The following is a 12,971-nucleotide window of genomic DNA, read 5'->3' as shown; positions in this document are numbered from 1 at the left end:
TCCTGAACCGTTTCCAAGGGTGGGGAGCCGGATTGACAGCTGAATCTATTGCACTGACGACTGCAGTGAAATATTGTGGCTCTTGTAAAGGCAGCCAGTCAGCCAGTCAGCCAGCCAGTCAGCCAGCCAGCCAGGCAGGGAGTTGCTGAGCCTACAGCACCTCTGTTTACCCAAAGCTTTTATCACAAATACTAGAACAAAGACACAAAAAAATACAGATCTCTGCCTTTCCCATCCCTGTTTTTCCCCTCCACTGCCTGGGCTTTCACTGCACACCAGGAAGGGGAAAAAAAACTCAAAGCTAGAGCTCGTCTCACAAAGGTGTTTGGCAAACAAAATAGAAGCACTGTGGCTTTAAATCGCCGTCCCTCCCTCCCACCCTTTCTAAATATCGTCTATTTAGCCAGCAGTGAAAAGATATAGGGGGCTTTTGTCTGTGTGCCCATTGGTGGGGGCATGGAGAGCTGGAAAGACATAAAAATAGGAACAAAGTGCTCAGCTTCCAATTGGGATGGCTCTCGGCAATTCAATGCGCGCGGCTCAGTGGGAAAAAAACAAGCAGAAGTGGGCTACTATGACGGGCTCGTCTGAAAATAGGCTATTCTCACACGTCTATAGGGTAAAGTGGTGCGGAGAGAGCCGACATTTAAATACACACAAACACGCACACAGCCGCTGAAGGACAACACGAGCCCTTTAAAAGTCTGGCACCAAACCAAAGAGAGGAAGGCAAAAAAAAAAAAAAAAAAAAAAAAAAGGCAAACGGTGCGAGTTCGAGGTTTTGTTTGTGTTTTGTTTTTTTTTGGTTTTGTTTTGTGTTGGGTTTTTTTTTTTTTTTTTTTTTTTTTCCTTCTTCCGGGGGTTTCGACGCGCACTCACCGACTTGCAGTACGTTGTCCACCCAGCCGCCCTCCAGCAGAGTGACACCCCGGAGGAAAGGCAGCTGCGTCTCGTCATTATTGTCCCCGCTAGCTCCGCTCTCCTCCCCGCCGGCGTTGAAGGAGGAATACATGCAGATCTCCTTCTCGCTTCTCGGGAACGACCAGTATACGATCCTCCGCTGGACGGGCTCCGGGATCCGCTCGAACCTCTCCTCCACCCGCTGGAAGGGCCACTTCTCCGCGACTCTGCGCGCCGCGATGTCGAGCAGCGACTCGGGGTTGTGCGTTTTCCCGTTGCCCGACCCTCCCGGAGCGGAGCCCGCGCCGCCGCCGCCGCCGCCGCCGCCGCACAGGACTCCTCCAGCCCGCTGGCCCTGCCTGCACGCCGGGTTGTAGCCGGGCCTGCAGCAGAGCCGTTTGGCTGGGGGCTGCTGGACTCGCTCGGCCATGATCGAACCGCTTCCAACCTGAAGCGCAGCTCCTCTCCTATCATATAAACGGGATAAGGAAGAGAAAAGGGGCAATCTCGCAGCGATTGTTTGCCGTACATGGAGCGGCTGCCCTTATTTGGCAGTCGGTGGGCGGCGCCTGCGAGTTCCGTGAAGTCCTTTGTGTTGTCAAAGTAACCGCGGTGGGCGGGGCCCTGGAGCCGCGCCAGCGCACGAGTGGCGCTATAAAAGGAACTGGAGGCGGAATTCCCGAACGTCGGCAAATCCTTTGTGAAGCCTTTCGGGAGCGTTGAGGGCGGAGCCCCGGCGGCCGATGAACCTTTGAAGTTCCCCTCTTATTTGAGTTTAAAGGCGGGGACTTAATCCAGGGGCGGTCTCGCAGGTTCCCACAGGGGCAAGAGGGGGCAAGAAACTGACTTTTCTTTTCCTTTGGAGCCCGCGTTAGCACCGCGGGCCCCGGCTTGTGCGCTAACAACGCGCGGCTTGTTTTTCAAGTCAAAGGACTCGGCTGTCAGAGACGGGGAGGGCGTGGGAGAGAATCATAAATATATAGATGGAGACACGCTAGACATTTTGGTCAGCTGTGTGGTATTTCATACTGGGGTTGCAGCTTGGAGATGGCAAATCTTCAGCACAGTGACGTGAGCAATAGTAGTAATAATAATAGTAATAATGAAAAAAGATGTCTCGCACAAGCTTGCACATACCACGCCTATGTGCAATATTTAACATATCATTGTTCCACAGATGTTACACAGGAGAGTACTCTGTTAAAAAAAAAAAAAAAAAAAAGTATGCAAAAGCTGTATACTTTTTTTTTTTTTTTTTAGGAGGAGAACCTATGATGTCATGAGTATAATTTGGGGAGAGAATGCAATAGTGGGGGCGGCACAGCGATGCAGTGGTTAGCACTGCCGCCTCACAGCAAGAAGGTTTCGGGATCGATTCCGGCCCTGGGACCTTTCTGTGTGGAGTTTGCTTGTTCTGTGTCTGCGTGGGTTCTCTCCAGGTTCTCCGGCTTCCTCCCACAGTCCAAAAACATGCATTTGAGGTGAAATATGAACTCTGAATTGTCCGTACGTGTGTCTGTGAGGGTATGTATTCTATGTGGCCCTGCGATGAACTGGCAACTTGTCCAGGGTGTCACCCTACCTTCGCCCTATGACAGCTGGGGAGAGGCTCCAGCAGACCCCCGCAGCCCTGAGTTCAGGAAGAAGCAGTAATTGAAAATGGATGGATGGAATGCTATAGTTTTAAATATACATAAACTGTGCTGAAAGCTGCCAGTGTCAGGATAAAATATATACGCATTGTACCTTTAGCTTTAGGCTCTCTCCACCTCCAACTTATAAAGCAGAAACAAATGATAATTTAAAAAAAAAAAACTATTCCTTGGTTTTGAGGCCAACACCTAGTGGTGTTTCCTGTAACCATAATGACACACACACACACACACCACCAGAGTTGGGGATCTATAAACTGTGGCGTGATCATTTTATAGTTCTCCTTCCTGTCTGTGTTACTTCCATCGCTGCGTCATGAGAAGGGAGGCCTCATCTGAAGGATGTGGGAGTGAAATAGTCATCAGGGGATTTAGGGTGCAACTTCATCACCTACCTCATGGCTTCCCCTCGCTGGTGGGAACATATGTGTACTGTTAAAACAGGAGGGAGAGTGGGAGAGATGGAGCAAGAGCTAATAATTAGCACTTCACAAAAAACCACAACACACACACACACACACACACACACACACACACACACACACACACACACACACACACACACACACACACACAATTCTTAATTGTCTATAAAGTGTATTCAGAACTGTGCTGGTAAACAGGAATATGTGTTTGCAATTTGTACGCATGTGTTCCCAGCTCCTCCTCTCTTTCCTCTATGAGTCGGGCTAAAAGGCTGGCCTTTGAACTGCTCTGTAAGTGATCCGTGCCGTATGGACAGAGCAGATGTGGCTCAACCTGATTTGGTTTCAATATTTCCCCACAGGAAGTTCACAAAGCCAGCAGGTTCTCCATTGTTATAGTGGTTTTTCGGTCATCAGAGTGCCAGTGGAATATTTTTCTTGTGGAAAGAAAAAAAATGTTTCTACAGCTACATTAATGTTTGCATTATACATATGACCCGGTTTCCTTGTCATCTTGCATTTCTAGACTTGTGCTTCAGGTATCCCTTTCAATCATATCAATAGTTTATTGAAATCATACAGGAGGGCAACTCCACAACCATAACCGTTCAAGGAAGAGATATTTAATTTAATAATGTATTTATAATAAATAACAAATAGCTGAGTGTTTCATTAACCGAAGTAACATAAGTCTGCTTTAATTATGACCATTATATAGCATCTTTTAAAACACAATAGATTTTTATAAAGTTGAAATACTAACGTATACTTTTGCAAACTTCTATACCACATATTGTCATATTATTTTAGCCTCCGGAAATAGAACTATGCCAATGTTCTTGAGGTTTGTACAATGTTTTTAGGGGATACAATTAACAACCTGACAAATATATTTGTGTGCATTTCCAAATAATTGATTACCGTTATTGTTATAATTGTCAATGTTTTCATGAGTTTTGTTTGATGTTTTACATTGCAAAACATTTGATATTCAATAATAATCTAAAATATGTTTGAAATCAATTGTGTTTTTCCATCTAAATTCCGTTGCATTAATACTGCCAGGCTTTCAGTTCACAAGTGATTAGGGTTTTATTAATCCAGATTTGAGACGCATGCTGTTTCACCGTGTAGCTTTAAGAGACTACATTTCCCATGGATCAACAAATGCGTTATAGCCAATCAGAAGCGAGCCTTCAGTAGCGGCCATCCGCTTCCGGCATCCGGGAGGAGCTGGTGTAGCCTGACTCCAGTCGACAGTCACCGTGAACGTAAACAAAAAAATCTGCATTTAGGTAGGTTTTCACAAACTATTTGAGCTTTTTGAGAAACTTTAAGCGTTCTATACGCAATCCACACAAGTTAAATCTGTGGTTACGTCTATTAACGTGGTTGCTACTCTGTGAAGTGACGTGACTGAAAGTTAGGCCGCTATGGATATGATGCAAGTTAGCTGACGTTGCTCGTGTTAACCGATTTTCTTTCGTTCACGCCTCAGAAATAGTAGGTTTCGGTCTTATTTGAGTGGCGGCGGTTTCGTTTTCCTGTCTGTGTCTATACAGCTATAAAATACTGCAAACATTATTGTGAGCTACGAGTCGCGCCTCTGGCTGATGCTAGCTACCGTAAAAGCAGAAATGATACACTGATTGGTTGGAATCGCTGACTTTTAAATGACGTGGTAACATTACAAGGGCAATCGCATTGTATATTATTTTCATTATTTAGTTTGTTGTGGCTGATGTTTTCGTACCAAACATCGCGACTAGTTGTTAAAAAAAATTAGACATTTTCATTTCAGCGTTTTTTTTTTCTTCCTAAACGTGTCAAATTATGCAGGTTTTTCCAGATAAGATTCCGCTCCAATTTGCATAATTGGGTTTTGAATGAGGGATGAAAATTCTCAGTCATGGCAATGGTCTATTTGCAGGTCTTAATATCCTGTCACTTGAATGACTGACAGACATTTAATGTGCCTGTCACATGCTCACATTCGCCACTAACTACTGCTGTACATACCAATGCACGGCTTTAACCCCCTCTGCTGGGGCTTCGTGCACCCCAGTGGAATGAGCGATTCGAGCAGGTGTTAAGTGATTACGGGATTTTATTTTTATTTTTTGTTTGTATAAGTAGTACTCTCAGAAGCTGTTTAAGCGTATTTTTTCTTTCTAACACATGTCAAATTCACCAGACATGATTTCAGACCGTCATACAGGTTTCTAGGCTCACGTCACTGTTAGTATAAATCTTAGTGTCATATTCCTCATAATGACATCTGTGTATGTTGTGGACATTTATCAGAATTGGACCCAAACCTTAAAGTAAATCAAATCAGCTTAATAGTTTGTGTTTGTCGTAAATAGTTACATCTTCCATCAAGATAGATAGATAGATAGATACAGTAGATAGATGGATAGTTCTTTCTTGAGCCCAAATTGGGATCTGACTCTGAGTTTTCTTCTCCCGTCAGAGAAGACCCGATCTCACGTTCGACTGGGCCTGGTTGCTGCTGACAGAAGACAGCATGATTGATGTACGAGCATGGGCGGAGTATGTGGTGGAGTGGGCTGCCAAAGACCCCTACGGTTTCCTCACCACCGTCATACTGGCGCTCACGCCCCTCTTCATTGCCAGCGCGCTGCTGTCCTGGAAACTGGCCAAGATGATTGAGGCACGTGACCGGGAGCAGAAGAAAAAGAAGAAGCGGCAGGAGAACATAGTCAAGGCCAAGAGGACCAAGAAGGACTGAGCCTGCGAGTGCAGGACAAGGGCGGAGCGACGATTGTCCCCGCAGCCCTCCTCACGAAAAGTAATGACACAGTGCCCTTCCTTTGCCCAGCTCTACTGTCAGCACAGGGCCACGACGAATCACGTCTGGGGTAGAAGTAGGGATGCGCACCGTGAGCCACACGGTGCTGAGACGGACAGCCCTGCCTGAGGATGCTGGTTCCGGTAGAGAGCCCAGTCCTCATCTCTGTGATTGTTTTTTTTTTTTTTTAGATGCAAAGACTCACCGATAATATTGTGCAGCTGTCGAAACACCCTCGCATTCCGTTGTTAGCATCTGTGTTATGCTAAAGTGATAATGTAATAATCAACTTTTTTTGTGAGTCACTTACAGAATATTCAAAATACTGCTTTTTAATCAATAAACTTTTCATGGTTGTTAAGAAAATGTAACTTCTTGTGTATGGATTTTTTTTTTCTTGGTTATATTTTTGCATTTCAAATGCTGAACCAAAGTACAGTTTATTAGGTTTTAATAGCACAGTGTGTGACTGATGGTTAGCTTCAATTCTCTTCAATTATATCAGCAATGTCCCACTGCAGGTAAGCTTGAAGTATAGAGATAAAAAATATTGCCACTCTTTTTTTTTTTTTAAAGGAGCTATTATGAACAAACATATTAAATCTTAATATATTGGTTGATCAAAGTCAATCACAAACACTTGATAAATTTGAATCAAAAGCCAGTGCAAGAAAATATATCTAGTGACACAACATTTTGTCTATTGAACGGAGCTTTTTGGCAGAATTTACCCTACACGTCTTAATAGCCCAGAATAAATTGTAATATAGATATTTATAAATATCTATGCTGTATCAAAAAAGACCTTAAGTATTCCATGCAGTGTTCAGACTTCAACGGCTGCTATATGCTTATGCTCATATGCTGATTTAAACAAAACATTTCATTTACATTCTTTTATTTACATTATACAATTCACTCATAATAGAAACGAAGCAATCTTTGTTGTACAATCAAAGACAACTAAAGTACAGCCAAATTTGATTTGATTTATTAATAGACTTCTTAGCTAAGTTAAATAAATGTGTGTGAGAAACAGAATATCAGCGAAAGCGTTCTGCTACGCAATGTCGTCTGGGGAATAAAGTTGTGACGTTGACGCCTCCGTCCTAAGGTTTTCAAAATTGCCTTTGACATTTGAAATTCTCAAGTCCGGAGTGAACGTCCCCCTGGTGGAATTCAGTGCGAGGCAGAATGCAGCGGCCCGGCTGTACGTGGATGTCTCTGTTTACTTCTTGGGATTAGGCATCCAGGATCCGGGCTGGAACGTGTTCCCAGTGCTGGAGGGCTCCTCGCTGATCTCCTGCTTGCCGAAGCTGGTGGAGGCGGCGTGGCCCGTGGCCAGAGTCTTTGCAGGAGTTGCCACCAGACCCTCGGCGTACTCTTTAGCCTGCAGGGCGAGATCTTTGTCCTCGGCCTCCCTGGCCTTCACTTTGATCTGCTGCCTGTAAGACTCGTTCTGCAGCAGCTCCTACACAACACAAACACAGACTATTCATACATCTACTCAAGGCTTCTGCAGGACTCCAAATCGTCATGAAAAGATAGGGGGATACGCATCTGTCATACTTTTCAATGAGAGACTTCACACTATATGCCAGGAAATGTTGACAGGACACTGAATGGCTCAATATCACCTGAGGGGCTTTAATGCAAAGAATGCATTTTCTCTCGCTCAAAAAAAACACATTTTCTTCTTGCAAGGTTCAAAGATGCTGATATTTCAGTGCCAGTGCCAGTGCCAGTGCCAGTGTTTCTCTATATACTCTCCAAAGACCCCACAGCATAAAAATGTGTCCCGGCTGTGATGGTGGCGTGTGAGAGACCTGGGCAATGTTAAGATGGTGGCTGAGTGACAGATTTACATACATTTTAATCGTGATATTCAATATTGGCTCCTATACATAGCTGTTTATATGAAACATGATCTTCAAGTCCCACCTCTATCTCATCTGTCACTGGAAAATGTGTTTATATCCTCTTTGGGTCGAGGTAGGAAGTAACGCAAACACTTTGTTACAGTACTTTAGTATCTGTACTTTATTTTCTAAAATCTTTTTACCCTTACTCCCAACATCTGCACACAAAAATCGCACCGCGGTCGATCCTGATTTAGCGAACACAGAGGTGGATCTACGGAGAGCCCGGCACTCTAAGCAGCCACCCGGACCCCAGGAAACGATCAGAACTCGGCCCCCGCGAGTGGAATCCTCAACCCCTTCCAGCCGCAGCTAGTGGTGCCTGGTGAGCGTTAGCCTCTCCCCCAGCCAGAGAAGCCAAAAAGGAAAAAAGGAATGAAGGACTGGGCAAAATGCTGTTGAGTTGGCAGCGAGTGAAGGACTGAAAAAGGGAGGAATGGGGGAGTCACGCCGTGGCCAAAAAGCCCCATTTTTTAGGATGGAGGGAGGGAGGGGAGGACAAACATACTGAGCTGCTTTTCCAGCCTGTTAATGACAGGATTTAATCCAATCAATTTATGTCAGCTTGGAAGAGGAAGAGAGGGAGCGTGACGAGGGACGGAGGGAGTGGGGAGTGGGGGGGGGCAGCCTTGGCCACATCGACACTGTCCAGCTGTCGACGGCAGCCATTGGACGGACGCGAGGCAGGGAAATAAAAAACTGGAAGAGAATGTGCTGGCAGCGGAGGCCGGGGATGGCAGCGGCGGCCACTGGCAGAGGGGGCGAAGAGGAGCGAGAGGTACAAAGAGCGGCTGGGCGCCGCAGCGCCGAGGGCTTTCCTTATAGAGCCACGTTTCACCGGCCAAATCCTTCCCAGCATTTCTCACATTTTAAAGAGCAATAAACCCACCGAGAGGCGGGTTAGGGGGGTGCTGAGTTTGGGAAGGCAGTGTGGTGGGGGAGCGGGGGGGGGGGGGGGGCGCTGCGCTCCTTCACCGCCGTCGTCTCGCAGGCTGCCAGAAATAAACACGCAAAAGAAGCCGAGACGCCGGCTCTGTGCTGGCGGAGGAAGGGAAGTAAACTAGGACGTGGTGGTGGTGGTGGTGGTGTCGGCGAGCCACCCCTCATTCCCCCCCCCATCCTCCCGCCACCCGCTCGGAGGCTGCCGTCGCCGTTCCAACGACGCTTCGGCTGCTGTTTTATTTTAACACCTGTCCCCCCTAACAAAGTTGCGGGATCCTGCTTGGGAAAAAAAAAAGCGGGAGATGAAACAAATCAAAGCACTTCTCTCTCTCTCTCTCTCTCTCTGTCACCACTTCTTCTTCTTCCTCTTGTTCCCCTGGGTACAACCATCAGCGCAGCGGGGAGCCTGGTGGAGGGAAGAGGGAGGGAGGGAGGGAGGGAGGGAGGGGCGGCAGTGCTGACGTACCTGGATGGAGGGGGGCTCCTTCCGTCTCCCTCGGATCCAAGCTGGAAGGAAGGAGAGAGGGAAAGAGTCAAGTCACGGCTGCGCCAAGGTGGAGAGGTGGGGGTGGGGTGGGGATAAGAAAAAAAACTGGGACCACGGGCTCTCCCCCCCGCGGCCAAGCTCGCGGTGCGATGACGGCTCTCGGGGCTTCTTGGTGGGAGATGCAGGGAAGGTGACACTGAAGTCCCGCACATTAGAAAGTCTAAACAGCTCTTTGAGGGGAGGCGGCGCAGGGCCTCAGAGCTCCTCCCCTCTGAAAGTCCACTGAGTCCTTCTGTGTTGGAGCCTCAGTCTGCCTGTCTGTCTGTCTGTCTGTCCACCTGTATATCTGTCTGCCTGCCTGCCTGTCTGCCTGTCCACCTGCCTGTCTGACCACCTAACTGTCTGTCTGTCTGCCTGTCTGTCCACGTGTCTGTCTGTCTGTCTGTCCTTCTTCTCGTAGCTCCCACTCTGCCCCAGCCGGCCGTGCAGCGGTGCTGGCGAGGTAAAAGGGGAGGGGGTGGGGACGCAGAGAAGATTCTCCAACTCTTCCCCCAGCGAGCGCGAGGGATTCTGGGCCTCTTTTATCCCCCTTCTCTTATTTGCATGCTGATGAAAATGCATGAGGGATGGAGCGAAGCGGGATGATGGGCTTAAGGTGGATAAAGCCCGTCTGAGACACAGGGAACAGTGTGTAGCCGCTTGTTGGAGGTTCCTGTAGAACAACCGGCTGAGCGTCTCTTTTCACATAACTCGCGTCTCTTTTTCCTCTCCGATCCCCATCTCAAAAAAAACGAAAAAAGGAACATAAAACAGCAGGAATCAATGGATTGGCTAATGCCCCCGATAGATGCTGCCGTGCGACTGGTGATGCCTTTTCATCGGGCCGGGCGGCTCCCGCTCCTCTGCTGCGACAGTGACGCTGATTATCTGGGACTACGACGCCTGCACGCCGGACTCACCGTCCCACTCGATCGGCAGGCTGCCTTCCATATATTCGTATTCTGTAGGATTGGCTGCCTCCACTAGCCGCTTGGCACGGACGAGCCTCCCTGGGAAAACAAACAGACAAACAGACAAACAAACAAACAAACAGACAAAAATGAGAGCCGGCGTGAGGAGTGCGCGAGTGAGACGGGGACACTCGGCGATGGATGCGCCCGGAACGTCGGGGGGGCGCGCAAAACAAATTCCCCGCCTCCTTGCCCTGTGCGTACACACACACACACACACACACAGACAGACAGACAGACAGACAGACAGAGGGATGACAGCTCGGTGACAGGCCACGGATGATTACCTCGTGGCCCTCGGGCCCTTCGCCTCAGATCTCCACGAGTGGCTCCAAATCTGGGCTAAGCCTTTATGCAAATGCGGCTTCCTGTAACCCCCCCCCGACCCTCCCTCAACCAACCAACCAGGGGCCCCCGTGCTGGCGGGCCTGCCGTCCAATCGCAGCGCTCCGGCTAACAATGCCCTCCAAAATCAACATCAAGCCTTCCGCCGGAGACAAAAGAGGTCAGATATCAGAGGGAACAGGAGAGACGGAGGGGCTGCGCGGAATATTAAGCACCGACACCCCCCCCCCCCACCCGCCCACCCCCGCACCCCCCAATATGTATACAGCGCGACGCTCGCTAGCAGCAAGGCCACCTCCAATTATTTTTTCGGCCGAATGTGCTGATTGGACAACTTCGGCTTTGCCACGCGGTGACATGGAGACGACGGCTGGAAGGTGGTGGCGGGGGGGACGGGCGGGTGAGGTGGTGATAGGGGGGTGAGAGAGAAAGAGAAGACGCGGCTGAACGGGGGGAGAAAAAGGAGCGAGACAATTAAAAGCCGAGCCGGTGGCGGCGACGCTACGGGGCGTTGCGCTGCCGCCGCTAATGACGGGAGCTCGAGAGCCGCCGCCTTTCAACGGACGGCCGTACGCCCGCTCCTGTCCCTCGGATGGAAGGAAGGCTGGGGGAGTGTGTGTGGGGAGGGTGGGGGGGGTGGAAGAAATAGAGGATGAGGCAAGGAGGGAGCAAGTCACTGGCAAGGGGAGAGGAAGACAGAGTGACGGCGAGCTCGGAGGAAAGAAACGGATGGGCGGGGAGGAGGGGGAGGAGGGGGAGGAAGAAGAAGAGGGGGAGGAGACAAGAGAGAAAAACCAACAACAACACAAGCGGGCGAGTGCGCCGCTCCGAAAGGCAGACAAATGCGTCAGGATTCCATCAGCGTGGCTCCGCAGACGGCTGGACGAGGACAAATGGAGCGGCGCACCGGCGTCCCAGACTGATGGTCCTCACGTCGACTTCAGCCAGAACGGATCGCTGTGAGCGCAGAGGGATGAGTGATGGCGCTCCGAGAGGGCGTGGAAGAGCGCGTTAGTGTGTGTGTGTGCGAGGCGTGGGGAGTTTCTTGCTCCCTGGTTAAACCGCAAAACAAATTCAGGCTCGGTGGAGGAGGAAAAAGGTTTTTTTTTCCAACAGCCAAACTGCGGACGTGATGCCGTTGCGAGCGTGACTGCCGTGCCGTGTTTCACCCGTCCCCTAATCGGGTCAGCTAATTAGGCTACTATTGCTTCGGCTCCCACAAGGTTGTCACTGTAGGGCCTCACAGGCTCCTTCCTGCCGCTGCCTCGGATTTCTGATACCCAGGTCTGACAGAGGATGCAGCTTTTTCTCACCGGAGAGTCTTAATGCTGATTGTCTGGCTTGAAACCCCCACCTCTCCCCGCAGACTGCTGATATTTACACGCACAACAATGACGGGATCTTTTTTCATCGCCGTCCTACCCCCCCCCCCCCCCCCCAACCCTCCCCCATCGCACCAGCGCACCGTAATGACATCGGTCTCTGAGCTGAGGGCCTCAATATGCCTCAAGTCCAAGTCACTTGGAATCTGAGCTACGTGGGACGTGCCCTACAAAACTAACTGACATGCTGTGGGTGCGACAAGGTCTGAAGCCTTCTGGGCTGTAGCGACAGTATGATCAGTCATGATGCATTTAAACGTTCCGAGAGGATCCCTGTAACATTTGTACATTTGTTTTACAAATATAAATTACAATTGCGCCCAATTTGGAAAATTGAGCGCAAAATCGGGAATCGGGAAAAAAAACATTTGTTATCCGTTTTTGGTTGTCGAAACACATATTGAGAAAAAAACAAGGCGTGATTTCGTGTTTTGGGCTTTGGTTTTATTTAAAAAAAAAAAAAAATGAATGAACGAATGATACACAGAATCGAGAGAAGCGGCTCTAATGGAAAACCCAGGCGGTGGGTGCAAAAAACCCAAAACCCCAACCCACTGTTGGCACACAGAAGGCTGCGTTCTCTTGACAATACCAAACAGATGCATTTAGCAGGTATGCTAATTTTATGCAGGTTGCCTCCGTATTTGCATGGGGTGTAGGTGGACGAAGACGAAACAATACGCACAGATGCGACGCGACGCCCGATGCATTTAACCGCGGAGAACGTCTGACTGATAGGCAAGGAAAGCGTGCACTTCTTCCCGCGTCTATCGTCCCCATGCACCACAAGGTTGCACCGCCGCCGCCGCCGCCGCCAGCGCCCCCGCCTGGCGCTCTCCAACGTGGCTCTTGTCTTGTCGCTTTTGCGGCGCGACTAAATCTCCGCCGCTTTATCCTTGGATTTGAATAACAAATACACTGCGTACATATATTTGTGAAATACAGCTGATCCTCCCGCCGAGCGAGCGCTGGGAGGAGGCTCGTCTATCCGGCCGGCTTCTATCTGCCGCTCCTGGTAATCTCTCCGATGTGGGGCGACTGCGGGAGAACACACGTAAGCCGGGGGAAGATTTCCGTCGCCATGTGACAAACGTTGA

General features: G+C 49.3%; 2 protein-coding genes across 2 annotated transcripts; one reads left to right on the top strand and one right to left on the bottom strand.

The window, feature by feature from the left end:
- The first annotated feature begins 4,129 nt into the window (after window positions 1–4,129).
- Window positions 4,130–6,160, top strand: smim15 (small integral membrane protein 15). The gene is made up of 2 exons (XM_076017373.1): window positions 4,130–4,272; window positions 5,453–6,160. The coding sequence occupies exon 2, from the start codon at window positions 5,505–5,507 to the stop codon at window positions 5,727–5,729; it is 225 nt and encodes a 74-aa protein (XP_075873488.1). The 5' UTR covers window positions 4,130–4,272; window positions 5,453–5,504; the 3' UTR covers window positions 5,730–6,160.
- A 598-nt stretch (window positions 6,161–6,758) lies between these two features.
- Window positions 6,759–10,236, bottom strand: ndufaf2 (NADH:ubiquinone oxidoreductase complex assembly factor 2). The gene is made up of 3 exons (XM_076017372.1): window positions 10,097–10,236; window positions 9,117–9,157; window positions 6,759–7,260 (listed from the first exon to the last, which is right to left on the bottom strand). The coding sequence occupies exons 1-3, from the start codon at window positions 10,125–10,127 to the stop codon at window positions 7,018–7,020; spliced, it is 315 nt and encodes a 104-aa protein (XP_075873487.1). The 5' UTR covers window positions 10,128–10,236; the 3' UTR covers window positions 6,759–7,017.
- Between the last annotated feature and the right edge of the window lie 2,735 nt (window positions 10,237–12,971).

Source organism: Nelusetta ayraudi, unplaced genomic scaffold (assembly GCF_046127955.1).
Source record: "Nelusetta ayraudi isolate G7.1 ecotype Tasmania unplaced genomic scaffold, CSIRO-AGI_Nayr_v1 ptg000324l, whole genome shotgun sequence".
In the NCBI taxonomy this organism is placed as follows: domain Eukaryota; kingdom Metazoa; phylum Chordata; class Actinopteri; order Tetraodontiformes; family Monacanthidae; genus Nelusetta; species Nelusetta ayraudi.
This window is presented reverse-complemented; position numbering and strand designations above follow the sequence as displayed.

Bases quoted from the DNA above. Each gene is read 5' to 3' on its own strand.
- ndufaf2 (XM_076017372.1), bottom strand. From the start codon at position 10,127: ATGGAAGGCAGCCTGCCGATCGAGTGGGACG. The intron at 9,158-10,096 runs GTGAGTCCGGCG...CCTTCCTTCCAG, and splicing joins CCTGCCGATCGAGTGGGACG to CTTGGATCCGAGGGAGACGG. The intron at 7,261-9,116 runs GTACGTCAGCAC...TGTGTTGTGTAG, and splicing joins AGGAGCCCCCCTCCATCCAG to GAGCTGCTGCAGAACGAGTC.
- smim15 (XM_076017373.1), top strand. From the start codon at position 5,505: ATGATTGATGTACGAGCATGGGCGGAGTATGTGGTGGAGTGGGCTGCC.